The sequence below is a fragment of the Schistocerca cancellata genome, chromosome 3 (assembly GCF_023864275.1).
Source record: "Schistocerca cancellata isolate TAMUIC-IGC-003103 chromosome 3, iqSchCanc2.1, whole genome shotgun sequence".
Classification (NCBI taxonomy): domain Eukaryota; kingdom Metazoa; phylum Arthropoda; class Insecta; order Orthoptera; family Acrididae; genus Schistocerca; species Schistocerca cancellata.
This window is the reverse complement of record NC_064628.1, coordinates 400407509-400434920: the sequence shown is the minus strand read 5'-3', so window position 1 is coordinate 400434920 and position 27412 is coordinate 400407509. Positions and strand designations below refer to the sequence as shown.

Below are 27412 nucleotides of genomic sequence, written 5' to 3'. Positions count from 1 at the left end.
TCTAGGTGTGACAGGGGATTGCTTCTATAAGCCGTTTAACTATTCACTGATGCCCCGCAGATATGTACAGGATGACAATAATTGAACTACATGAAATAAAATCTCCGTAACTTGTGACCGGTTTGCGTTAGGACATTCAAATTGCACGGTTGACCGCAGGTCATGATTGGAATTAGTATGCGCATGTTGGTTTGCTTTATCGACGAAGCCCACTTTCATTTGGGTGGATTCGTCAATAAGCAAAATTACTGCATTTAGCGGGCTGAGAATCCGCATTTCGCGATCGAGATACAGAGGCGGCTCCGACGCCAATTTTATTGCACGGCGCGGCCGGCTGCGGGTGCAACAGAACCCATGTGGACGGGTGGAAAGAAATGTATCAGGCTTCATAATACGTATTTATATGTGTCGTGTATTATGGATTTCATGTACGTGAATGTGAATCTGCACTTGAGCTTTCCTAATCCTCCTCACACCTTTCCATAAAGCGCGGCCAAATCTTAGCTGGGAAGTAGTTCTGTAGTATAGAAGTGCCAACTTTACTCCTGGGTAGGTGATCAGAGAGACAGCACAGGCAGGTAAAAGTCAAAGACGTTCCAGTGTCACAAGATTTGAGGTGGAGAGGTTGGTCACGGCCAAGTGGTTCGACCATCCCCTCCACCGGGGCCCAGGAAGACCTCTGGTTTCCCGCGATATTCTGGGAGTGTTACCGAAGACGGGGAAGTGAGCAGACGTGCCCTCAGTGCGTCTGTCTCAATGTTCACGCATGGAAGAGAGGTATTTGAATATTTGTACTAATTCTTTTATTTCCAGCTTCGGATTGTGTAAGGAAATGAATGTTTTCGTTTAATTTCGGAAATTTGACCCCCTGTGTTAAAGTATCTGGTCCCCAGTTTGCCCGTTATCCTCCTCACATAGTGGATGTCCTATGTAAAATATTGGGAGACTTTGGTGGTATACATTTGGCCAACGCAATTCCGTCTTGCCCGTAGAAATGTGCGTACAGATTAGTATATAATATACCCGAGCTATAACTTGTAAAATTGCAATGTCTGTAAACTGGAACAATTGCTGCAATCGCTGTAAAGTCGAGTGATAATATTTAAAATAAACAGGTAATCAGTTGTCATCAATCTTTAACATACACCAAAAATCACATAGGAGTCAAGTTAAAGGAATTCATTTAAAATAAAAGATACAGAATGCAAGGACCCACACATCAGCGTGTGAGCCCTCCAGCACCTTGCCTAGTATCGTACAGAAAGGCCACGCTCTCTAGGTAGCACTCTCAAGCTCCGCTCCACAGTTATCCGTTGCGCAATTTTCATTCAGGGCTTGACTACATCAACTTTCATCTTTCGTTCCTAGGCAAGGAGGTTTGACGGTAAATCTTTCAGTCTCTTCACCCTCAACGGGTGACTGTGTGGTGCGCAATGTCCAGTCACGGAACAATCGGTGCGATATCCCTCGATGGCGCGGCGACTACCTAATGGTACGTGAATCGTTTGGAAGATGATTTCATCCCCATTATCCAAAGTGACCCTGGTTTCGACACGATGTGGTATGTGGTTCATGCAAGACGGAGCTCGACCTCATCAAAGCTGGAGAGTGTTCGATGTGGCCGGCCGGAGTGGGCGAGCGGTTAAAGGCGCTACAGTCTGGAACCGCACGACCGCTACGGTTGCAGGTTCGAATCCTGCCTCGGGCATGGATGTGTGTGATGTCCTTCCTGCCTCGGGCATGGATGTGTGTGATGTCCTTAGGTTAGTTAGGTTTAAGTAGTTCTAAGTTCTAGGGGACTTATGACCACAGCAGTTGAGTCCCATAGTGCTCAGAGCCATTTGAACCATTTTTTTGTTCAATGTGCTGGAGGAGCGCTTTGTGGACCGCATTCTGGCTCTGTGTTACCCAGAGGCCACTTTCGTGGGCCTCGATTGGCCGCCATATTCTGCGGATATGAACACATGCGACTCTTTTTTGTGGGGCTATGTTAAAGACAAGGTGTACAGCAATAACTCCAAAACCATTCCCGGGCTGAAAACAGCCATTCATGAGGTCATCGACAGCATCGATGTTCCGACACTTCAGCGGGTCATGTAAAATTTCACTATTCGTCTGCGCCACATCATCGCCAATGATGGCAGGCATATCGAACTTATCGTAACCTAAACCCGAATATCTTTAGAGACTTTTACATGTTGAATAAAGTGTGTGCACGTCGTAGTTTGTAAGTAACATACGTTTTTTTTCATGTTGTTCGATAATTGTCACCATATATGTATACTGAATTGCTTCGGCATTGAACCATTCCTTCTACAGGCTTTACCTTTTTTGTCAGTGACTGTGCTACGCTAAAATTCTAAAAATGCCTACGTTGCGGATCAACGACTGGCGTACTTACAGGCGTTCTCGTACATCTGCGTGTTGTGGATGCCGAGGCCGCAGAAGATGGCGAACGCTTCGAAGATCGAAACGTCGCAGTCGGTGAAGGGCTGGCCGCTCGTCTGCGAAACAAAACACAACAGGTGAGAGTACTGCAGGGGTACCACTCCTCTGACTGCACAGCAACCTGTAAGCGTATGTGCCATGGATGTGCCGTAAGTTTTGGTCGTATAGATAGTGGTGACCTTACAATCAAACATAGTAAATGACGAAATATTGCCTGGAGCTGTCTGTTTCGGTTGATGGCTACTTTATTGGTGATCTGACGTTTCACAGGCATTCTCTAAGAATTATTCTGCCCTGGCCGTGGTGGACCGAAGCCGAGCGTGTATGTGTGTATGTGGAGGTTGTATCGTAAGCAACCGGCACTGTGCATGGAGGCCTTTCTTCCCGCGGTCAGCGCCACCCCACTGACCAGGAGCGGTCGCCTTTCTCTGCTAGTGCTCCCTCCCTCTTGTTCAAGTCGATATCGTTCTCGTTCACCTACGTGGCTTCTGCTCACCACGGACAGAACTCGAGTTACCGGAAATTTTCTACAATGTTTAGCATCACTCAACTTGTGATCAGCCTTGGGCGATTTCTCCGCGTAATCGATCCTGCAATTTGGTTTACGTTTCGTGATGCTGGTATCAGTGGATCATCTCGTCATTCTGGCGCACACTTTGCGGCAAGTATGTGCTTTTAGGTAAGCCCTGATGCTGTGTGTGTGGGTCCCGCTTGTCTTTGGCCTATCCGAGGCATTGACTGATTTACCTTGATCGGTCAGTTCGCTGTCTTTATGCCATCTGTTGAGAGCTACGGCCAATTCTGGGGATGTATGTCAGAAAGGACGTGCCCAGAATTCTTGCTTTAAACTTTCATTTCTCCGTCTATTTAAAAAAAAAATCTTTATTCAAATTAATATAATTATACATATCAACCCACTACCTAAGTACATTAGTGGGTCCTAATTTCATATTATTTTACATTTCTGCAGCTTAATTTCTAACACTACAGGTATAATACTATTATTCCTTCATCACTACAGGGATCCCTAGTCTACTGTTATTCAATGTATGCATTTATCTAGTTGATTTTAACTTCCTCTACAACTATTGTTATTAGAGTGCAACTTTGTTAATCTTACTGATCTGCACTACCTGCAGCGTTACACGTGTGCCAGGAATCTACAAACCTATGCTATTGTTGGCCTTTCCCACCGAGCTAACCCCAGTTGGCTGGCACTGGGCTAGCTGATGACTTTGTTTCGCTGCAGTACTATTCTAATAATTATTTCCATTCTAATTCTACAACTAACCTATATCTAATATCTACTGTCATAGTTGGTGCGTGTCATTATCGGTTAGTAGTGTACATCCCCCCTCCCTCCCCTAATCCAAGACATGGCGGATCCCAGCCGTGAAGCGGCTGGCCAAGTCTAGACCCCGGCGGAGCCGGGAAGGTGCACGGAGTCTAAGTCGGGTATTGATTATTTAAAGATTGCTCCTTAAAAATTCCCTAAGGACTTTTCCGAAAATTTCCTCTGAAAGTTTGTCCAGGATGTAAAAAATGTCTCCTCTTGCCTGAGCAAATGGTGCATATCGTGGTTAGCAAGTTGTTTTCTAAGCTGATGTGCAACATCGTCGAAGAGGGGGCACTCATACACCACATGGTCTGGAGTGCCTTGAACAGCACCACAGTCACATGTTGGTGTAGCCCGCTTTCCAAACCGACACAGGTGTGTCGGGTAGGGCCCATGTCCAGTAAGGGAAGTGGTTTTAGGTATGTAAGCCTTAAACGTTCCTCAATGTTTGGCAGCAGCTCGTAAATTCTTCGCCCTGTTTCATCATTATCCCATTGATCTTGCCACAGTTTTATCCCTCTTCTTTTAATTCCAGGCTTGCCCTCAACATAAACCCCCATTATTTCCTCTATTTTCTCTCTCCTCTCCTTCTTCACCCAGAACCAGCAGCCTGTTCCCTAATTTTTATCTCCAGTGGACAGAGCTCCATTAGCACTAAAAGTGCCCCCCCCCCCAGGAGTTGTTCTGTATGCTCTTACAGAGCGCAGGAGCATGTTTCGCTGCACCCTTCTTACGGCCCTGGCAGGCATAACCTTCATGAGCCTGTGTGCACAGACCCATGACCCGTGCCCTACAATCGAAGCTAGGATCCTATTGTGATATAATTTGATTAGGTCAGGTGGGAGATGGAAGCCTTTGTGACCAATTCCGATGAGGTTATTTAACATTACCAATGATCTTCTTCGTCTATTTGTGACACTTTACATTCCATTCGTGGGGAATATCTGATGTTCCTCAGAACCCATTCTGTGTGTTGTATCTCGCCTTCCAGGTGCCGCGGCTTACGTATTCGTTTGGCGCGAGTTGTAAGAATACAACTATTCGTGCTCCGCTTTCGGCTGATCATCCATATGTGTAGCTTTTCGATTCAAGGTATGGTCTAGGAGTAAATTTTGTTGTCCGTATCTGCTGGGAAATCTGGTGACGGTAAGAGGGTGGAATGTCCAGACGGACACGACAACATGACTTACTGCTGCACCCATCGATATTAAGGGGTAATCTTCTAGCATGTGTAAAATAATAAAACTGAAGTAATGGGGGAGGACATTTAAGGTGCTATACCTAATAGGCCACAGATATATTTTAATTTTTTAACTATATTTGTAATATTCGTGATATTACTTCATCAGTACCTCATATCATCATTTAATTTCTTTGTGGTACATAGTATGAGATGATATTCTTGAATGATGTCGAAATTTCTTCGTTTCTCTGGAGGTTATAAACTCTAAGAAAAGGTGACGCACCACGAAAGAATTATCCGATTGGGACTGGAAGTCGGTAGTTGTGACGTACATCATCAGACAAACATATGGTTACAATTTCGGAAAATTTTGATTATTTATTGAAGAGAAAGAGCTTTAGGGGTTAAGCGGGCCAGTAATACGTTGGCGCACCTCTGGTCCTTATGCAAACAGTTATTTGCCGTGGTAATTATTGACAGAGTTGTTGGATGTCCCCCTGAGGGATATCGAGGCAAATTCTGTCGCATTTTCGCGTTAGATCGGCAAAATCCCGAGCTGGAAAGAGGGCCCTGCCAATGATGCTCCAATCGTTTTAAACTGGGGAGAGACCTGATGACCTTGCTGGCGAAAGTAGGGTTTGTCATGCACGGAGATAAGCGATAGAATCATTCGCCATGTGCGAGGGCTAGGGGTAGGGGGGAATTACCTTAATTAAAACGAAGTCCAGGATGGCGTGCCATGAAGGGCTACAAAACGGGACGGAGAATATCGTCGACGTACCGCTGTGCCGTAAGAGTGTCGCGAATGTCAAAGAACTGTGTCCTGCTATGAAAAGAAATGGCACCCCTACTTTCACTCGTGGTTGTCGGGTCGTACAGCGTGTCCATCAGTTTGGCGTACCACCGCTGTCCGGAGCGCCTTCAGACATGTGTTTGCTGGCCATCGGGGCTCACTTCGAAGCGGGACTCATCACTGAAGACAATTCTTCTCCAACCAGTGAGATTCCAGTCCGGATTTTGGCGATCCAAGGTGCCAGTTCGACAGAATTTGGCACGACATCTCTGAGAATTACATCCAACAAATCAATCAAATAATGTCAAGCTGAATAACTGTTTGCATAAGGGCCAGTGGTGGACCAATGCGTTATTGACTTGCTCAGCTTGTGAAGCTTTTTCTTTTGAGTAAATCATCCATTTTTCCCAAATTTTAATCATTTGTTTGTCTGCACATGTACATAATATCCACCGATTTCCGTTCCAATCGGATAATTTCTTCGGTGTGCGTCATTTCTTTTTTTTTTGTTGTCTCAGAGTGTAGATTATTTGTTGCATCGCATATCAGAAGAAACTTTTCTGAAACAGTTACGCTTCAAAATGGTCTTTTACGACTAAACCTAGGTTACATGAGGTATACAGAAATGAGAAATCGGTAAAAATTGTTTGTCTCTTGTTTGCTAATATTATTCGTTCTCGCGTAACAATTAAAAATATATATAGAAAATAATTAATTAACTGTTTGTCGTGGTGGGCTCTTTAAAATGGTTGTGTTTGAATTTAAATTACCTTTTTTTAACATTGGTTGATAAATAAAGATTAATCCTGAGCAAACTTATTGTTCACGAACTAATCTTGAAATACGTTACATTTAAGTTACGAACTGAAATAATCTTTTGGTATTTTTGCCTCGACTAAATATTTCATCTCGAGCATGAGATCTTTGATTATTATTTGCAATTGCCACACAGGCGCGAGGGAATTATTTCTTACGACTTTTAACAATTAGTTGTAGTCCGAGTTGTGGCTCTGGATCTCGGCCAAGAACTGAAAATTAAAATCTTAAAACTACGTCTGCTGCTGCTGCGTCAATCGGCTGTGGAGAAAATGTTTATTATAATTTTAGTGGGTGAATTCTTCGCTTCCGCGAATTTCATGAATTACGATTGCCACGTAATGGCGTTTAGGGCTGCAACGGCGGCTGCAATTGTTGCGCTGAAAATTACTCAAAATCTTGCTATGTAAAGGAAGCGGACATGAGATAGGGCTCACCGCTTACAAATAAAAGTGACAATAACATTAAACTAATGTATTATCAGACTAATAGTACAATTGAGCTTACACTCAACAGCAGCGAACCAATATGTCCCACTTCTCACACGGCAGACAAGAGAGAGAGTGCACTGATGAAAGAAGACAATTGAACACAGTTCTTGTTTACATTAACTGTCCATTGTTTTAGTAGTGCAAACTGATTACTCTTTGCACTAGAAAGTTTATGTCCATATTTTGTATAATAATAATAATAATACACAGGAGAAAAATTATTTACCGTCTGAGCGGTCAGTATTCACACACAACATAATATTCTGTGTCGAGATAAAATCTCTCGTCCACTTTATTTGTTTTTAAATATCACGTTCCAGTCTTTTGCAATATTTCCACTGGGGACAGCACATCGTGTACACTACTCATAAATAAATTCTGTATATTATTCATTTCCGGAGGAATGAAGGAACACGCAAGGCAATATTAACTCAACTACTCGTCTTAGAAGACAGGTGGAAAAAAGGCAAACGTACGTTTGTAGCATCTGTAGATTTAGAAAAGGCTTTCGACAATGTAGACTGGAAAGCAGTCTTTGAAATTCTTTAGGTCTCGGGAATAAAATACAGAGATCGAATAGTTAGCTTCAGCTTGTACCGAAACCAGCCTGCAGTTATAGGAGTTGAAGGATATGACATAAGCAGTAGTTGACGAAGAAGTGAGACATAGTTATAGCACACCCCAACGTTATTCAGTCTGTGCCCTCAGCAAGGACTGAACTAACTCAAAGGAAAATTAGGAAAGGGAAGCTCTGTGAGGAAAAATAAAAACACTAAGGGTGACATTCTAGTTCTGTAAAGACAGCAAAGGACATGAAAGACTAGTTGTAGAGGGAATAGGTTGTTACAAAGAGGCCACAAGCTGCATAAAATGAATGTGAATAATAGAAAAACGAGAGCGAAATTTCTAATAAGCTTTTCTATTTAAGGAGCAAAGCAACGTACAATGACAGAAGTGAAAGGGATGTAAAACGAAGACAGGCAATAATGAGGAAATATGTTTCTGAAAAAGAGATATATCTGAAGATGCAATATAAATTTAACTGTTAGGAAGTCTTTTATGAAAGTATTTGTTTGGATTGCACATCAAGGAATTGTCAATATACACTACTAGCCATTAAAATTGCTACACAACGAAGATGGCGTGCTACAGACGCGAAATTTAACCGACAGGAAGAAGACGCTGTGATATGCAAATGATTAGCTTTTCAGAGCATTTACACACGGTTGGCGCCGGTGGCGACACCTACAACGCGCTGACATGAGGAAAGTTTCCAACCGATTTCTAATACACAAACAGCAGTTGACCGGCGTTGCCTGGTGAAACGTTGTTGCGATTCCTCGTGTAAGGAGGAGAAATGCGTACCATCACGTTTCCGACTTTGATAAAGGTCGGATTGTAGCCTATCGCGATTGCGGTGTATCGTATTGCGACATTGCTGCTCGCGTTGGTCGAGATCCAATGACTGTTAGCAGAATATGGAATCGGTGGGTTCAGGAGGGTAATACAGAACGCCGTGCTGGATCCCAACGGCCTCGTATCACTAGCAGTCGAGATGACAGGCATCTTATCCGCATGGCTGTAACGGATCGTGCAGCCACGTCTCGATCCCTGAGTCAACAGATGGAGACGTTTGCAAGACAACAACCATCTATACCAACAGCTCGACGACGTTTGCAGCAGCATGGACTATCAGCTCGGAGACCATGGCTGTGGTTACCCTTGACGCTGCATCACAGACAGGAGCGCCTGCGATGGTGTACTCAAGACGAACGTGGGTGCACGAATGGCAAAACAGCATTTTTTCGGATGAATCCAGGTTCTGTTTACAGCATCATGATGGTCGCATCCGTGCTTGGCGACATCGCGGTGAACGCACATTGGAAGCGTGTATTCATCATCGTCATACTGGCGTATCACCCGGCATGATTGTATGGGGTGCCATTGGTTGCACGTGTCGGTCACCTCTTGTTCGCATTGACGGCACTTTGAACAGTGGATGTTACATTTCAGATGTGTTACGACCCGTGGCTCTATTCTTCATTCGATTCCTGCGAAACCCTACATTTCAGCAGGATAAAACACGACCGCACGTTTCAGGTCCTGTACGGTCCTTTCTGGATACAGAAAATGTTCGACTGCTGCCCTGGCCAGCACATTCTCCAGATCTCTTACCAATTGAAAATGTCTGGTCAATGGTGGCCGAGCAACTGGCTCGTCACAATACGCCAGTCACTACTCTTGATGAACTGTGGTATGGTGTTGAAGTTGCATGGGCAGCTGTACTTGTACACGCCATCCAAGCTCTGTTTGACTCAATGCCCAGGCGTATCGAGGCCATTATTACGGCCAGAGGTGGTTGTTCTGGGTACTGATTTCTCAGAATCTATGCACCCAAATTGTGTGAAAATGTAATCACACGTCAGTTCTAGTTTAATATATTTGTCGAATGAATACCCGTTTATCATCTGCATTTCTTCTCGGTGTAGCAATTTTAATGGCCAGTAGTGTAGTAATAGAGAGAAATTTGGGGAGTGAAAATTGTAGAGGGAGAACAAGACTTGAATAGAGCAAGCGGGTTGTAAAGGTTGTAGGGTGGAGCAGCTTGCAGATGTGAATAGTCGCGTTCAACATGTACTGGCGTGGAGACCTACATCAAAGCTGTCTTCGGATTGAAGATAACAACAAAACAATTAGTGAGCAGTGTCCAACAGCGATTTAAGTAGGTCATTAAACGCTTCAGGGGACCTAGAATACGCTAAAATAGTATGTAATGGGAGTATTAACTAAAAAGTGGCAAGGAGATTTTGGACGTGACTGAGAAGCAGCTGCCATCCATTGGCACCTGCTTGGCTGTCAGCGTCTGAGACGGCGCTCGGGCACGCGGCACAGTGCGGGTACCTTGTTGATGAGCTGCGCGACTCCTATGACGGTCTTCTGGCCGTTGGCGATGGGCATGCAAAGTATGCTGCGCGCCACGAAGTCGTCGTCGTCCTCCCGCACCTCCTGGTTCATCCACGAGGACACGTCGCCGATGTTGAGGATCTGCGGGGCAACAAACCGACAGGTATGTCAGAATGTGCAGCAGTATGTTAAAAGTTAAATAGTAGAGGAATAAAGGAAGTAAAAAGCAATAGGAAGATTATGTGAGGAAAGAAGTCTGAGCAGAAACTTTACTAGAAGAGTGGACGCTTAGTGGATGCAGGTACTGTAAGGACAAGTACAGGGGTAAAATGTGGAAGCAGACATAGATTGGTATATGTGCAGGGAATTACTAACGAAAATGAAAGCAGCAGGTGTACAGGAGCGAAAAGATTAGTTGAAAATAGGAAGGTATGGAGAGGAAATAGGAAGGTGTGGAGAGGTTGTTGAGGAAGATGGGTGTAGTTATAGGAGTAAATGGAGAAATTACTGAAAATGAGTGCAGAAGGTATCCAGATGCGAGAAGATTAGAACAGTACTAAAAGGGACGAAGAATGTCATGAAACCAATCGAGTGTCTGAAAAAAAATAAAAAACTGATGAACGGGATAGGGCTGGTCTGGACGAAATGTAGGGGACACCAGTGTTATTATTACACACATATAAATGTTGTAAAGCGCACTCGGTGCACAAATTTATCTGTAAATTCTACGTAACACAATGTACATGGACTGCACATGAGGACGTTTTCACTCAGAAACTGTAATATAAGTGGAACACTGACTCGTTCCACATAGTAATTAAGAATCGTAATTGTGAGTGTAACATACAAATAAACTAAACTACGGCCGGAAATGAATTTCTGCTGTGATGTAAGGAGGACAAATACAACTCACGATTTTAGCCCTCGAGCTGATAACGGCGTATGTTGCGTCATTTTTCTGTACGGTAGGTTAGCAAATGATAACGGTTACCAGATGTCAGTTTACACGTATTGCAGACTATAGATGGAGTCAGGAACGATGGCGGTTGAGTTTAGGCTTTTTCTGCGCACCTACGTCACGCTTTCTCCAACAACCAATGAGCGTTCAGTAGTGTTCCCTGCGCTCTGCTGTGAATGTCGTAGCCAATGCGAGCATTAAACGTGATTGTAGCGAGTTTTTTGTGAATTTTCATTCCATTAGTTGCGAGTTGTCACTGTTGCTGGTGGTGGCTGGCAACAAATTCTACATAAGAAAGCGAAAGAGATTATTTGCAGTATACACGCTTTCTTCAAGCACAGAGCACGTGAATGCGCTTATCGCAACTGTCATTTGGAAGCGGCAACAATGCATTCTCCACCCGTGTCTCGAGCTGCGCGAACCGCCATCGTTCGTGGATCGGTCTATAGCTCTATGCAAAAGGCCGAGACGGGTGGACGCGTCAAGTCAGGTCACTTGCTCCACAGGCGAAGTCACTCAGAGCTCTCCCTCCAGGGCCACGTGAGAAGTTTTGTGCACGAGACCCCGTACACTGTGAAGAGGAGCTGCCTGCACTAGTTATACTGGGATGATAGCTATGACATGCCATCCTAAATACATCCTGATCAGAATAAATACACTGTCTGACAAAAACGAGAAGCAGACAGAAGGACAGAAGGAAACGAAATGAAACTTTGCACGTGCAGATGGTATGCAATGTTTTATTTATTTATTTAGACTGCTAGTTCCGTAGGACTAAATTGAGGAGCAAATATCCAAGGTCATGGAACGTGTCAGTACATGAAATTACAACAGAAAGTAATAACAGATAAAACAAAATGTTTATGAGCTCAAAAAAAGTTAAGCCATAAGCTTATGTAAACGCAATCGGCAATATGACAAAGGAATCAGCTTATTATTTCAAGGAACTCCTCGACAGAATAGAAGGAGAGACGCACGAGGAAACTCTTCAGTTTCGACTTGGAAGCGCTTGGGTTACTGCTAAGATTTTTGAAGTCGAGTGGTAGCTTATTGAAAAAGGATGCAGCAGTATACTGCATACCTTTCTGCACAAGAGTTAAGGAAGTGCGATCCAAAAGCAGATTGGACTTATGCCTAGTATTAACTGGGTGAAAGCTGCTAATTCTTGGGAATAAGCTCATATTGTTAACAGGAAACGACAGTAAAGAATATATAGTATATTGAGAGGCCAATGTCAGACTAACCAAACCACTGAACAGGGGTCGACAATAGGTTCGTAGATTTACACCACTTATTGCCCAATCCGCCCGTTTCTGAGCCAAAAATATCCTTTAATAATGGGAAGAGTTACCCCAAAATATAATATCTAATGACATAAGTGAATTAAGATAAGCAAGTAGACTAATTTTCGTGTCGAACGATCACTTAGCTCAGATACTGTTCACGTAGTAAAAATGGTAGCATTAAGTCTTTGAACAAGATCCTGAACGTGGGCTTTCCACGACAGTTTACTATCTATCTGAACACCTAGAAATTTGAACTGTTCAGTTTCATTAATCATATGCCCATTCTGTGAAATTAAAACGTTGGGTTTTGTTGAATTGTGTGTTAGAAATCTTAAAAACTGAGTCTTGCTGTGATTTAGCGTTAGTTTATTTTCTGCAAGCCATGAACTTATGTCATTAAGTGCACTATCTGAAATAAAGCAATGTTGCAGTATCTTTTACTACCAAACTACTGTCATCAGCAAACAGAAATATTTTAGAATCGTCTATAATACTAGAGAGCATATCATTTATATAAATAAGGAACAGGGGTGGCCCCAGCACTGATCCCTAGGACACCCCCCTCTTTGATCATGCCCCACTCAGACCTCACATGGCAGCCATTCTCAACACTGTGAATAATGACCTTTTGCTGTCTGTTGTTAACGTAAGTGCTGAACAAATTGTGAGCTACTCCCCGCATTTCATAATGGTCCAACTTCTGAAGCAATATTTTGTGATCAACACAATCAAACACTTTAGTTAAATCAAAAAACTTGCGTAGCGTTCGAAACCTTTTGTTTAATCCATCCATTACCTCACCGAGAAAAGATAATACTGAATTTTCAGTTGTTAAACCACTTCTAAAGCCGAACTGTACATTTCATAGCAAATTATGTGATATAAAATGATAAATTATTCTTACATACAAATCATTTTCAAAAATTTAGTAAACACTGATGGCATACAAATAAGTGTAAAATTGTCTACATTATCCCTTTCTCCCTTTTTATAAAGTGGCTTTACTACTGAGTACTTTAATCGTTCAGGAAACTGACCATTCTTAAAGGAAAAATTACAGAAATGGCTAAGTACAGGGCTAACATGTGCAGCACAGTACTTTAATATTCTGTTAGGCACTCCATCATATACATGAGAGTCCTTAGTCTTCGATTATTTAATTATTGACTCAATATCCTCCTTGTCAGTATCACAGAGGAATATTTCAGACATCAAGCTCAGTGATTACGGAATCGAGCCAAATTTACAAAGAAATTGGCAATGTGAGCTCACATATCCATATAACGTTGCATGCCTCCTAGCCTGGATGCATGCACTGATTAGGTCGGGAAATACAAGCTGGTCCACTGATGTAGCAACCGCTCCGTTATGTAGTTGATACTGGAACTTTGATGGAGCTGACGTCCGAGCTGTTTCCACACGAGTTTCCATCGGAGATGAGACAGATCCTTGCTGGCCAAGGAAGCACCTCAGAATCTCATGGATAGTTCATAGTGACATGTAATGTGTGGACAAGCGTTCTCCTACTGAGAAACGGCCCCACCATACTCTTGCATGAGAGCTAACACACGAGGAAGCACGTTATCCGTGAAGAACTGCTGTGCCATCAGACTGTCCCCCATGCTTCTCCCTCACGGCACCACTCCAGGGGCAGCCCTTTGTGTTGTGGTGTTAACGGCGACTTTTGCACAAGATGGTAATTCCCAAGTTCTGGCTCCTGCAAGTCTCCGACCAATGCAGCGGGGTGAAACATGATGTTACAGGCAGTCCATTACTTGTTCTCGGATGGTGGGTACAGATGTGGAAGGGTTCCAGTATATAGTGTGACCTGGTAAATATTTCATCAGCATCGAGACGTCCCAGTGTTGAGTTTTTGCCTATTCTGAGACGCCGTGATCAAGCTTATTTGTACTCTTCTGTCAGCAGAGTTAATTTTAAATTCGAACATTTGATTCTATTGGGTGCGGGGTCACATATATGCATGGTTCCTGTTGATTCAGTCAGTAGATGGGATTATACTAGGCATGGATTTCTCCTCAACAGGAGAAGGGAGAGTAAACTGGCTGGGCTGAGAGCTCAAAATTGAGGGGCACTCTCATGATGGGTGCAGGTGTCATAGATCACCCTTTTTAGGGTAGGGAGGAAAGAAAGAAATACAGTTTTTAGAGAGGTTTAGGCATTTTGCATCAACACGAACAGCTGTTGGGCAAAAATTTTCAGCAATCATCAGAAATTTTATTTCCATCCAATTTCATCCCAGTCAATGCGAAACGTGAACTATCTTTATTGCATCAAAATAGTCGAGGACTAAGAAATAAAATTAATGAACTACTTACTTCACTGATGAATTAGAGTAATCAAACCCAGTTGACGTAATCTTCCTCACTGAACATAGTATGACTACTAGCATAAGTTTGATAAGTGCTGCAGTACTTACGTTAGCATCTCACTTTTTTAGAGCAGAAATGGAGAAAGGAAGAACTGCCCAATTCATCATGAATTGACATAAATTTAAGAACATACACACTCATAGATTCTGCCTTGAGCAGCATGTGGAAGCATGTGCGACAGAAGCATAATTTCATGCTAAATCCATTATAATAGCAAGTACATACCGAGCACCTGCAGGTAACTTCAGTCTGTTCATAAATCACATTGAAGCTCTATTGGCCTATTTAACAACAAAAAACAAAGGAGTAGTGGTTGCTGGTGATTTTAATGTAGATAATTATAAAAAATCATCCAGTGAAAATTTATTAGAGTCGGTAACACTATCATTCAACTTTATTCCTGCTGTAAGCTTCCCAATTAGGGTAGCTAATTCCTCACAAACAGGCATTAATATTATCTTTATAGAAATGTCTAATGAACGAACTTATATTAGAGAATCAATATTCAATGGCCTCCCAGACCATGGCATGGAGCTCCTTTTGTCAAATGGTTACTACTGAACAGGATATAAAATCTACTAAATCTGCGTTCAAGAGTGTAATCAATAAGACAAAAATTAATTGCTTTAGGACACTGCTCAAAGATATGAGCAGGAGTAATGTAATCTGATGCTCATGGCACGAATGAAAAATATAACACATTTATTAATAACTTCGTTACATTATTTGAATACTGTTTTTTCCCAGAACTAACTCAGATTTGACCAAAGTCTACAGAGAATCCATGGCTTACTCAAGGAACAGAAGAGGGGGTTCTCAGGTTCAGTAGTGCTGCCATGGAATTTCTCAGACCAGTCGTTGCAAATAACTCTGACAATATGAATAAGGCCTTCATTACACCAATATAAATAATGTCCACCATAAAAATCTTAATAATCAAACAATTCTAGTAGTTACGATAAAATACCAATAAAATTAATTAAAGATCGTTCTTCTGAGTTCTGTATCGTCCTACGTTATCTGTGTAACGAGTCATTTATCAATAGAATATTTCATGAATGGCTGGAACGTGCTCAAATTAAGCCCTCGTTCAAGAAAGGAGATAAACAAATACCATAAAATTTCCATCTAATTTCACTTTTACTACCACTCTCGAAAATGTTAGAAAAGGTAACATACAATTGGCTTATTAATTCTCTGACAACAAGTAATATATTCTCAAAGTCATTCTTCGAATTTCAAACGTGTTCTTATATTGAGAAATCTATCTACACATACAGTGAGAATGTACTTATTACAGGCTTCTGCTATATTCTCTGATGTGTCAAATTCGTTTGACTGTGTACATTACAACATACTTTTAAGTACTTATAAATTCGAATATTACGATGGCACAGAAAATGCTGCACAGTGGTTCAAATCCTGTACCTCTGAAAAGAAGCAAAGAGCGTCTATAGAAAAGAGATGTTTATCAAGCTATCAAAAATCATCCACCTGGAAAAATAACGACATGTGGTGTCCCATAAGGTTCATATTAGGATCTTTACTTTTTCTTTTGTGTATCAGTGATCTCAAAATTTTACGAGAATGAGAGCGTTGGAGATGGAAAAAGTACTCCTTAAATTGGACCCAAAACTGACAAGCAAGACACTTCTATATGTAGATCTATTAGTGTTAAAGCCAGACTGTGTGTGACATTAAGATTTCTATAATCAGCTACGTTTATTCTCTTTAATATTTTGGTAAAGTAACAATTAGACTGCCTACGTAGCTGAGTGCTCATCATAGATGGTTGCCATGTGGAGGAATTGGGTTCGATTCCTGGTAGTGCCAAGGATTTTTCCATGTACAGTCGACATCGTGACGCCAACTGAGGAGCCACTCGACCGAAGAGTTGGGGCTTCAGGATCTGGAACGTCTGCAAAACGACCGGAAGGTGTGGTACACGGAACCTTCCATAGGGCACAGGCATGGCGCCAAAGGGTAGAGGATGACATGGCGGCTGGTAGACATCCGTTGGGCCTTCACCGCCTGGACGAGGAGCTCCTTAAAATAACAACTACGATGAAATAACCTTGGAGTAGATTACATCTGGATACCCATACTCGTTCAAAAGCCAAATAGGACGAGTATCTGATAAATGAGACATTTCTGGATATACATTTATTCGAACGTTTTTGCTTTTATTGGCTTGAGAAACTATTCGTAAATTTTTTCTGGTCTGTTCTTCAACACTCTATATAACATCATAATCAATAAAGAATTATAGATACAGCTGTACTATTTGAAGTTAAAGGGCAATTTCCCGAGTTGCAAAACGATTACTTTCAAACATAACTTCATTTGTTTTATCTACGTTAATTAATCTATGTTATAAAACTACCTTGCCTGATTCCTTAAATTGTGGATATTCTTTTGAATTTATTCTGTTGAGGTGTTAAACACCACGGCCTTTTCGGCCAGCAAACTTTGTGTTTCGTCTCGTTTCCTGTAGTCCAGTAGCTGCACATTCCATAACCTCGGTTTTTACTCCTACAAACTAATTAAATGCACAACTCCCGCCCTGATACCCCTTCCTGGCAGCTTTCTTCATCACTTTTTTGTCGACACGGCGCTCACATTCACTTCACCCTGCGTATCCGTCGCTACACTTGTCTAAATTGTCCATATATTGGCGGCACATGTTTATGTAACAGGTAATCGTAGTGTCTGTATGGCACAATTGATAACGCACTAGTCTCTCATCCATATTAACGCATGCTCGTGTCTACTGGCTGACAGCTTTTTTATTAGTTCTATGTAATAAGTCAATGACGTTTTTATAAGTTCTTTGCAACGTTGCATTGGTTAAGTTTAGAACTTTCGAAATAGACTTAACTGCTCGCGGTGTTCGTGCAGGAGATCAAACGGGCGATTTCTTCGTCCAGGAACATCCCACAGACACACACTGTTGCTCACGAGACGATTTTTCGTGAGTTCTTTCATTATATGAGCGCAAGAGTACGACAAAATATATTACGACGATGTGCTAGCGTAAAACCTGTGAACTACGGCACAAATCATGTATGGCAATATGGCCGCTCAACACTCACCGAGTACTCTCAGTTGTCCCGAGAATGCCGATACACAATGATCAGCCAGCACATTATGACCGCCTACCTAATAGCCGGTATGTCCACCTTTCCCACCGATAACGGAGGTGAACTGTCGTGTGGCATGGGTGCAGTGAGGCCTTGGTAGGCCGCTGGAGGGAGTTGTCACCACATCTGCACACACAAGTCACCTAATTCCCATAAATTTCGGGGAAGGGGACGACCAGCACTGATGCCACGTTCATCCACATCCCAAATGTGTTCGATCGGGTTCAGATCCGACGAGTTGGGAGGATCAGCAGATCAATTGGAACTCGCCGTTGTGTTCCTTCAACCACTCCATCGCACACCTGGCCTTATTACATGGCGCGCTACCTTGTTTAAGAATGCCACTGCTGTCAGGAAACATGATCGCCTTGAAGGGGTCTACGGAGTCTGCTACCAGTGTACGATACTCCTTGGTCGTCATAGTGCGATGCAGAGCTCCACTGGACTCATGGATGCCCACATTAATGTTCCCCAGAGCATAATGGAGCCGCCGGCAGCTTGTCTCCGTCCTACAGTACAGCTGTCAAGGAACTGTTCCCCTGGAAGACAACGGATTCGAGCCCTCCCATCGGCATGATGAAGAAGATATAGGGATTCATCAGACTCTGCAACGCTCTGCCACTGCACCAAAGTCCAGTGTCGATGGTCAGGTGGCCATTTCAGTCGTAGTTCCCCATTTCGTGGTGTTAACATTGGCACATGCATGGGTCGTCAACGGCGGAGCCCCATCGTTTGTACTGTTCGGTGCACTGTAAGTTGAGACACACCTGTACTCTGCCGAGCATTAAAGTCTGTCCTGTTTTACCAGCCTGCCCAGCCTATGACGTCTGACATCCCTAATTAGGTTCAAATGGTTCAAATGGCTCTGAGCACTATGGGACTTAACATCTGAGGTCATCAGTCCCCTAGAACTTAGAGCTACTTAAACCTAACTAACCTAAGGACATCACACACATCCATGCCCGAGGCAGGATTCGAGCCTGCGACCGTAGCAGTCCCGCGGTTCCGGACTGAGCACCTAGAACCGCTAGACCAACGCGGCCGGCCTCTAATTAGGTATGGACGCCCAATCCCACGACGTCTAGACGTGGTTTCACTTCGGTTTCGCCACGCGTTGAATACACTCACCACCGCACTCCTCGAACGCAGGACACGTCGCACAGTTTCCAAAATGCTCGAGCCGAGCATCCGGGCCATAACTATCCGCCCTCGGTCGAACTCAGGTAGACTGCACGCCTTCCCCATTCAACACACGGACGGCATACTCACTGATACTACATGCACTGTGCGTGTGTCTGACAAACAGTCCAAGTCATCCCTCGCCAGGTGACGCTGCTATCACCTGGACGGGCTTATATCGATAGTAGGTCGGTGCTCATAATGTTCTGGCTGATCAGTGTAGTTTTCCGTGTCTGAGAGCTACGGCGAGCAGCTCTCGATAGCGACTGTCTGACATCTTCCCCTGAACAGCGCCTGCGTCTTGAGTCTCGATTCCCGAGCACGGGGTCCCGGGTTCGATTCCCGGCGGGTCAGGGATTTTCACCTGCCTCGAGATGACTGGGTGTTTGTGTTGTCCTCATCATTTCATCATCATCCAGGAAAGTGGCGAAATTGGACTGAGCAAAGAATGGGAAATTGTACGGGCGCTGATAACCACGCAGTTGAGCGCCCCACAAACCAACCATCATCATCACTTGAGTCTCGATCCTGTTTACACGATATGTATTTCTCGCAAAAGGCCTCTGAGAGTGAAAAACTCTCACGTATGTACGTACACTATGTGACCACAAGTATCCGAACACCTGGCTGAAAATGACTTACAAGTTCGTGGCGCCCTCCATCGGTAGTGCTGGAATTCAATATGGTATTGGCCCACCCTTAACTTTGATGACAGCTTCCACTCTCGCAGGCATACGTTCAATCAGGTGCTGGAAGATTTTTTGGGGAATGGCAATCCATTCTTCACGGAGTGCTACACTAAGGAGAGGTATCGATGTCGGTCGGTGCGGCCTAGCACGAAGTCGGCGTTCCAAAACATCGCAAAGGTATTCTATAGAATTCAGGTCAGGACTCTGTGCAGGCCAGTCCATTACAGGGATGTTATGGTCGTGTAACCACTCCACCACAGGTTGTGCATTATGAACAGGTGCTCGATCATGTTGAAAGATGCAATCACCATCCCCGAATTGTTCTTGAAGCAAGAAGGTGCTTAAAACATCGATGCAGGCCAGGGGTGTGACAGTGCCACTCAAAACAACATGAAAAACGTGACCACACCATAACACCACTGCCTGCGAATTTTTATGTTGGCACTACACATGCTGGCAGATGACGTTCACCGGAAATTCGCCATACCCACTCCCTGCCATTGGATCTCCACATTGTATACCGTGATTCGTCACTCCACACAACGTTTTTCCACTGTTGAATCGTCCATTGCTTATGCTCCTTACACCAGGTGAGGCGTTGATTGTCACTTACCGGCTTGATGTGTGACTTATGAACAGCCGCTCGACCATGAAATCCAAGTTTTCTCACCTCCCACCTAACTGTCATAATACTTGCAGTGGATCCTGATGCAGTTTGGAATTCCTGTGTGATGATCTGGATAGATGTCTGCCTATTACACATTACGACCGTATTCAATTGTCGGCGCTCTCTGTCAGTCAACAGACGAGGTCGGGCTGTACGCTTTTGTGCTGTACGCGTCCCTTCACGTTTCCACTTCACTATCGCATCGGAAACAGTGGACCTAGTGTTGTTTAGGAATGTGGAAATCTCGCGTGCTGACCTATGACACAAGTGACACGCAATCACCAGACCACTTTCGAAGTCCGTGAGTTCCGTGTTGCTCCCCATTCTGCTCTCACGATTTCTAATGACTACTGAGGTCGCTGATATGGAGTACCTGGCAGTAGGTGGCAGCATAATGCACCTAATATGAAAAACATATGATTTTCGGGCTGTCCGGATACTTTTGATCACATATTGTAGCTTAAGATAAGAGAGATTAGGGCACGTACAAAGGGATATGAACAGTCATTTTAACGTCGGGCAGTAAGGGAACGAGGAGGAAAGAAAATAAAAAAATAAAAAAATCGTATGATGCACCTTCCGGTACGGTGCAGTGACCGTCGGAGTATGTATACGGATGTACATATATAGTGACCCTCGGAATGTTTAATTGCACCATGGGCTATTGGAAAAACAAACCGATGAACTTTTGTACTAACTTTAGTACTACAACTTATTCATTTAATAAAATAGTTAACAGCTGTTAGTAACCGTCTTCAAAAAAGTTTGAATTTAAATGAGTCTAACCACAGTATTTCAGGCGACTATTGTTGCGACATGTAATTTTTTGAATCGATCGGTGACTCCTTGGGTTACAATGAAGCTACTGGTCCAAAACTACAAGGTTCGATTGTCAGCCAGTGGCAGGATTTTTTCTTTCCGTTATCACTTCTTATTGCTCTGGCAACGGTTTATTGATGTGAAAAATGACAAGCTGCGTTGTGATTCGGAGCCCGCAATAAAGTGTACTTCCCCGTGTAACTGTCAGTTTAAAGGGCTGAGGAAGGCAAAGGCAGAAGGACGAGCGAAAGCCTGTCTCTGGTAAAGTAGTGCGGTGTGCGAACCAACCTCTGCGGAGAGGCGAGGACAGTTTTACTCATATTAGGACTCCCGACGGAAGCTTCCACTGCAGTGTGCACGCTCTTCGCCTCTATCTCTCCGACAGAATGCTGTAAGCACAGCAATACATTCGTCTTACGTAACAGCGGGCGCGAGCTGCCGAGCCTCTTATCTCGCAGCCCCACTGAAGCAGCCCTCGCGGGCACTGCGCCACGGCATCTTCTTTTTCTTCTCGTTCTTGTTCTTCTTCTTGTAGGGCGCAGCTGCGGAGCGCGCCGTGCGGCCACCGCGGCTCCAGGGCCCGAAAACAAGCGCCGAGGGCCGGCAATCGATGCGCGAGTATTTTTAGTCTGAGGACAGGGGACAGCAGAGAAGAGACTGCTGAGCTCCGCAACGACCCCGCAACGAGCCGGGTGGCTGGCGGCCGCCGCCGCCTCCTCCCCTTCACCAGAGACAGACGGAGGGGTCCGGGCACCGGCCCTCCACCCCCACCACCACTCCCTCACTCCTCATTCAGGTGGCTGGACGGCCGGGGGCGTCCCCTTATCTGTTAGTGGGTGGCGCCGGCCATCAAAAAGACCTGCCTGTGACTGGGAGTACGACCACAACCATAGATGGAAACATAAAAGACCAAAAGACATACTTGTAAGGACCTAACATCTATGGCCAAGTACACGCAAACACAACGATACAGGTGAGCCCCTGTCAATCAGCCACCATTACTGGATATCCAGTTGGAACACACTTGCCGAATAACTGGCACCACACAGGGAAGCCGTACCGGACATTACATGCAGACAAGCTCCACCCCCCCCCCCGCCCCCCCCACACACAGTGAGATGATGTATGGCTGATCTCCCACTAATATATAACAATCCTGAATGTTCCAGGAATGCACCGGCTGCAGCAAACTCAGATACATCGCCATCGCCTACCACGGTAATAATGCATGATACCCATACTAACAAACCCAACCTTGCGTGAGCTATCGCAGCTGGTAAGCCACTACTGCTCTTACTAGCCTTCCCACTGTCGCAGAGGGCCAGCCGGTGTGGCCGAGCGGTTCTAGGCGCTTCAGCCTGGAACCGCGCGACCGCTACGGTCGCAGGTTCGAATCCTGCTCGGGCATGAATGTGTGTGAAGTCCTTAGGTTAGTTAGGTTTAAGTAGTTCTAAGTTCTAGGGGACTGATGACCCCAGATGTTAAGTCCCATAGTGCTCAGAGCCATTTGAACCATTTTGTCGCAGAGGTTTTTTTCCCAAGGCAGGAGCCTTGGCACTTTTTTCCCTCTGCTCTTCAAATTGCTATCCTCATTCGCGTTTCGTCCACTATCTATCACCTGATGGACCGTGTTAATGCGTAGTCTTACCCAGACGCACGGATAACATCACAGCCCAGCATCCTGTGATCCACCTATTAGATAACTAACATGTTGACGGAGGTGACAGTAGAACTTTTGGTTTGGTCACCACGTTGGTGCGGGCGTGGAGGGGCCCCATCTCTATTTTTTGACTGGGACGTAGTCGAGACGCGTGAAAATATAACGGGCAGTTAAACGAAAACGAGTTTTTTTGGGAAAAAGAAAGCAAACTGTTTAATACACTGAAGCGCCAAAGAAACTGGTATAGGCAAGCGTATTAAAATACGCCGCGCGGGATTAGCCGAGCGGTTTAAGGCGCTGCAGTCATGGACTATGCGGCTGGTCCCAGAGGAGGTTCGAGTCCTCCCTCGGGCATGAGTGTGTGTTTGTCCTTAGAATAATTTAGGTTAAGTAGTGTGTAAGCTTAGGGACTGATGACCTTAGCAGTTGAATCCTATAAGATTTCACACACTTGAAAAAAAGTGTTAAAATACAGAGATAGGTAAACAGGCTGAATATGGCGCTCGGGTTAGCAACGCTTGTCTAACAAGTGTCTGGCGCAGTTGTTAGATCTCTTACTGCTGCCACAATGGCAGGTTATCAAGATTCAAGTGAATCTGAACGTGGTGTTATAGTCGGCGCAAGAGCGATATGATACAGCATCTCCGAGTTAGCGATGAAGTGGGGATTTTTCAGCACGACCATTTCACGAGTGTACCGTGAATATCAGGAATCGGGTAAAACATGAAATCTCCGACATCGCTGCGGCCGGAAAACGATTCTGCAGGAATGGGGCCAATGACGACTGAAGAGAATCGTTACTGACAGAAGTGCAACTCTTCCGCAAATTGCTGCAGATTTCAGTGCTGGGCCATCGACAAGCGTCAGCGTACGAACTGTTCATCTACATCCACATCTACATCTACATGGATAATCTGCAAATCACATTTAAGTGGCTGGTAGAGGGTTCATCGAACCACCTTCACAATTCTCTATTATTCCAATCTCGTACAGCGCGCGGAAAGAAGGAACACCTATATCTTTCCGTACGAGCTCTGATTTCCCTTATTTTATCGTGGTGATCGTCCCTCCCTATGTAGGTCGGTGTCAACAAAATATTTTCGCATTCGGAGGAGAAGGTTGGTAACTTGAATTTCGTGAGATGTGTGTGAAATCTTATGGGACTTAACTGCTAAGGTCAACAGTGCCTAAGCTTACACACTACTTAATCTAAATTATCCTAAGGACAAACACACACACCCATGCCCGAGGGAGGACTCGAACCTCCGCCGGGACCAGCCGCACAGTCCATGACTGCAGCGCCTGAGACCGCTCGGCTAATCCCGCGCGGCTGAATTTCGTGAGAAGATTCTGTCACAACGAAAAACGCCTTTCTTTCAATGATGTCCAGCCCAAATCCTGTATCATTACTGTGACACTATCCCCCATATTTCGCGATAATACAAAACGTGTTGCCTTTCTTTGAACTTTTTCGATGTACTCCGTCAGTCCTATCTGGTAAGGATCCCACACCGCGCAGCAGTATTCTAAAAGAGGACGGACAAGCGTAGTGTAGGCAGTGTCCTTAGTAGGTCTGTTACATTTTCTAAGTGTCCTGCCAATAAAACACAGTCTTTGGTTAGCCTTCCCCACAACATTTTCTGTGTGTTCCTTCCAATTTAAATTGTTCGTAATTGTAATACCTAGGTATTTAGTTGAATTTACGGCTTTTAAATTAGACTGAGTTATCGTGTAACTGAAGTTTAACGAGTTCCTTTTGGCACTCATGAGGATGACCTCACAATTTTCGTTATTTAGGTTCAACTGCCACTTTTCGCACAATTCAGATATTTTTTCTAAATCGTTTTGCAGTTTGTTTTGATCTTCTGATCACTTTATTAGTCGATAAACGACAGCGTCATCTAGAAACAACCGAAGACGGCAGTTCAGATTGTCTCCCAAATCGTTTATATAGATAAGGAACAGCAAAGGGCCTATAACACTTCCTTGTGGAACTCCTGAAATCACTTCTGTTCTACTCGATGACTTTTCGTCAATTACTACGAACTGTGACCTCTCTGACAGGAAATCGCAAATCCAGTCACGTAATCGAGACGATATTCCATAAGCACGCAATTTCACTACGAGATGCTTATGTGGTACAGTGTCATAAGCCTTCCGGAAATCCAGGAATATGGAATCGATCTGAAATCCCTTGTCAATAGCATTCAGCACTTCTTGTGAATAAAGAGCCAGTTATGTTTTACAGGAACGATGTTTTCTAAACCCATGTTGACTGTGTGTCGATAGACCGTTTCCTTCGAGGTAATTCATAATGTTCGAACACAATATATGTTGTAAGATCCTGCTGCATATGGAAGTTAACGATATGGGCCTCTAATTTAGTGGATTACTCCTACTACCTTTCTTGAATACTGGTGTGACCGTTCAACGAAACATCATCGATATGCGCTTTCGGAGCTGAAGACCCACTCGTATACCCTTGATGACTGTACGACACAAAGCTTTACGCCTCGCCTGGGCCCGTCAACACCAACATTGCACTGTTGATGACTGGAAACATGTAGGCTGGTTGGACGAGTCTCATTTCAAATAGTATCGAGCACATGGACCTCTACGGGAACGGACACAACCTCATGAATCCATGGACCCTGCATGTCAGCAGGGGATTGTTCAAGCTGGTGGAGGCTCTGCAATGGTGTGGGGCGCGTGCAGTTGGACTGATACGGGACCCCCGATACCTCCAGATACGCCTCTGATAGGTGACACGTATGTAAGCATCCTGTCTGATCATCTGTATCCATTCGTGTCTATTGTGCATTCCGACGGACTCGGGCAATTCCAGCAGGACAATGCGACACCCCACACGTCCAGAATTGCTACAGAGTGGCTGCTGGAACACTCTTCTGAGTTTAAACACTGACCACCAAACTCCCCAGACATGAACGTTATTCAGCATATCTGGGATGCCTTGCAACGTGCTGTTGAGAAGAGATGTCCACCGCCTCGTGATCTTACGGATTTATGGACAGTGCTGCAGGATGTATGGTGTTAATTTCCTCCAGGACTTCTTCAGACATTATTCGAGTCCATGACACGTCTTGTTGCGGCACTTCTTCCTGTTCGCGGGGACCCTACGCGATACTAGGCATGTGTACGAGTTTCTTTGGCTTTTCAGTGTATTTCTAAAGTAATCGCCATAACCGTTGATACATTTATCCCACTGTGAGATAAGATGCTCTGTGACTTCGTCGAAAAATGTTTGCGGTGGCCTAAGAAACCATGATCATTCTCAGGTATGCGTGTCTTCGTCCGAAGCGAATCGACGTCCACGGGTGTCTTTCTTCAGGGCTCCAAAGATATGGAAATCGCGTGTAAAGAAATCGGAACCACGTGTTGCCGAGATTATTTTGACTAAGCTGCAGAAGTTTCGCAGGGAAAGCGTTATATATCTTCCCCGTGCGATATCCATATTTTGGGTGCGATGAACAAAGACGTTCGTGGCCTTCGATTTGTTTCGGAAGAAGAGATGCGCACCTGGATACAATCACGGTTCCACAGTGTAATAAAACTGGTTATGGTGTGGTAAAATGCTCTAACCGACATTGAATAACATGAAATAACTGATTCCCAAGTTAAAGGCTAAAAACGCAGAAATCCACTACCAAATAGCTATATGAAAATGTATAAACATCGCCACATCTAAACACTTTATGCCATTACTAAGATTATCATAGACTTCTTAAAAAGAATAAGCAATGATAAAGAGTTATTATTACCTTGTTTTTGTAATATGTGCTCCAAAGATGATTTTGCATAAATAGATCGGTATGCGATAGTATTTTTTTGTTAGATGTTATTTTAGGTAAATCTTTGTTCTAGTTCAGTACCGGGTGTGTAGTAAGAGTTACGTATTTGATGAGTTAGCGTGGAGGTCGATCTTAGGAGTATTGTGAAGTGAAATGACTAAAAATATATTTATTTAACAACAGAAATTTAACCAGTGTTCATATAATTTAAGAAAATGAAGCCGAGCATCCCCTAGACCAGTGTATGAAGTTGCATTTCAGAATCTAGCATAGACATGGATTACGAGCCAATAATTTTCGACAACAATGAAGAATAACAACAGATGTGTACTATGAAAGCAGTTTATTTGAATTCTACCATTGCTACCTCTCTCTGCAGTGTGTCACTATCTCACTGTGCCAAGTGCTGTGCCAAATTGTGATCAGCCACCAAAATTTAAACTTACTTCAAAATTAATGAATTGACTTTGGGTTATAAGAGGATGGTGACGGTTAGAATAGGCAACTGTAAAAACTTTTCTGTGAAGTCATTGACCGTCTTGCACCACAGCAAGATAAATGTATGTACAGCTGTGTCGATTACTTTCCGAATAATAAACGGTTTAGTTACATTTTCTCCGTCTGTCTCGTTTTCGTTTGACTGCCCATTATACAAGATTATTAAAATGAATGAAGTGATTTGACAGATACCTATATTATCTGACATATTGTCACAGGGCTTTGAACACACACACTGAAAGTTTTTTTGACACATTACAAGAGCTCCTCATGTCGCCCCTACTGTTTCTGCACGTACCAGGTAGATAATAAATTTCTTGTGACGTTGGGCGCAGCATGTTCCTAT

At 43.9% G+C, this 27412-nt stretch overlaps 1 protein-coding gene across 1 annotated transcript in view; it reads right to left on the bottom strand.

The window, feature by feature from the left end:
* The window catches only part of LOC126176335 (cGMP-specific 3',5'-cyclic phosphodiesterase), a gene marked incomplete at its 3' end in the record, with an annotated part of 587168 nt that overhangs the window by 96604 nt on the left and 463152 nt on the right, over nt 1-27412 (bottom strand). Inside the window, exons 10-11 of the mRNA XM_049923487.1 lie at nt 9969-10112; nt 2402-2504 (exon numbers count right to left, since the gene is read on the bottom strand). Coding sequence (XP_049779444.1) covers nt 2402-2504; nt 9969-10112 — 247 coding nt within the window. The remainder of the gene's footprint in view (nt 1-2401; nt 2505-9968; nt 10113-27412) is intronic.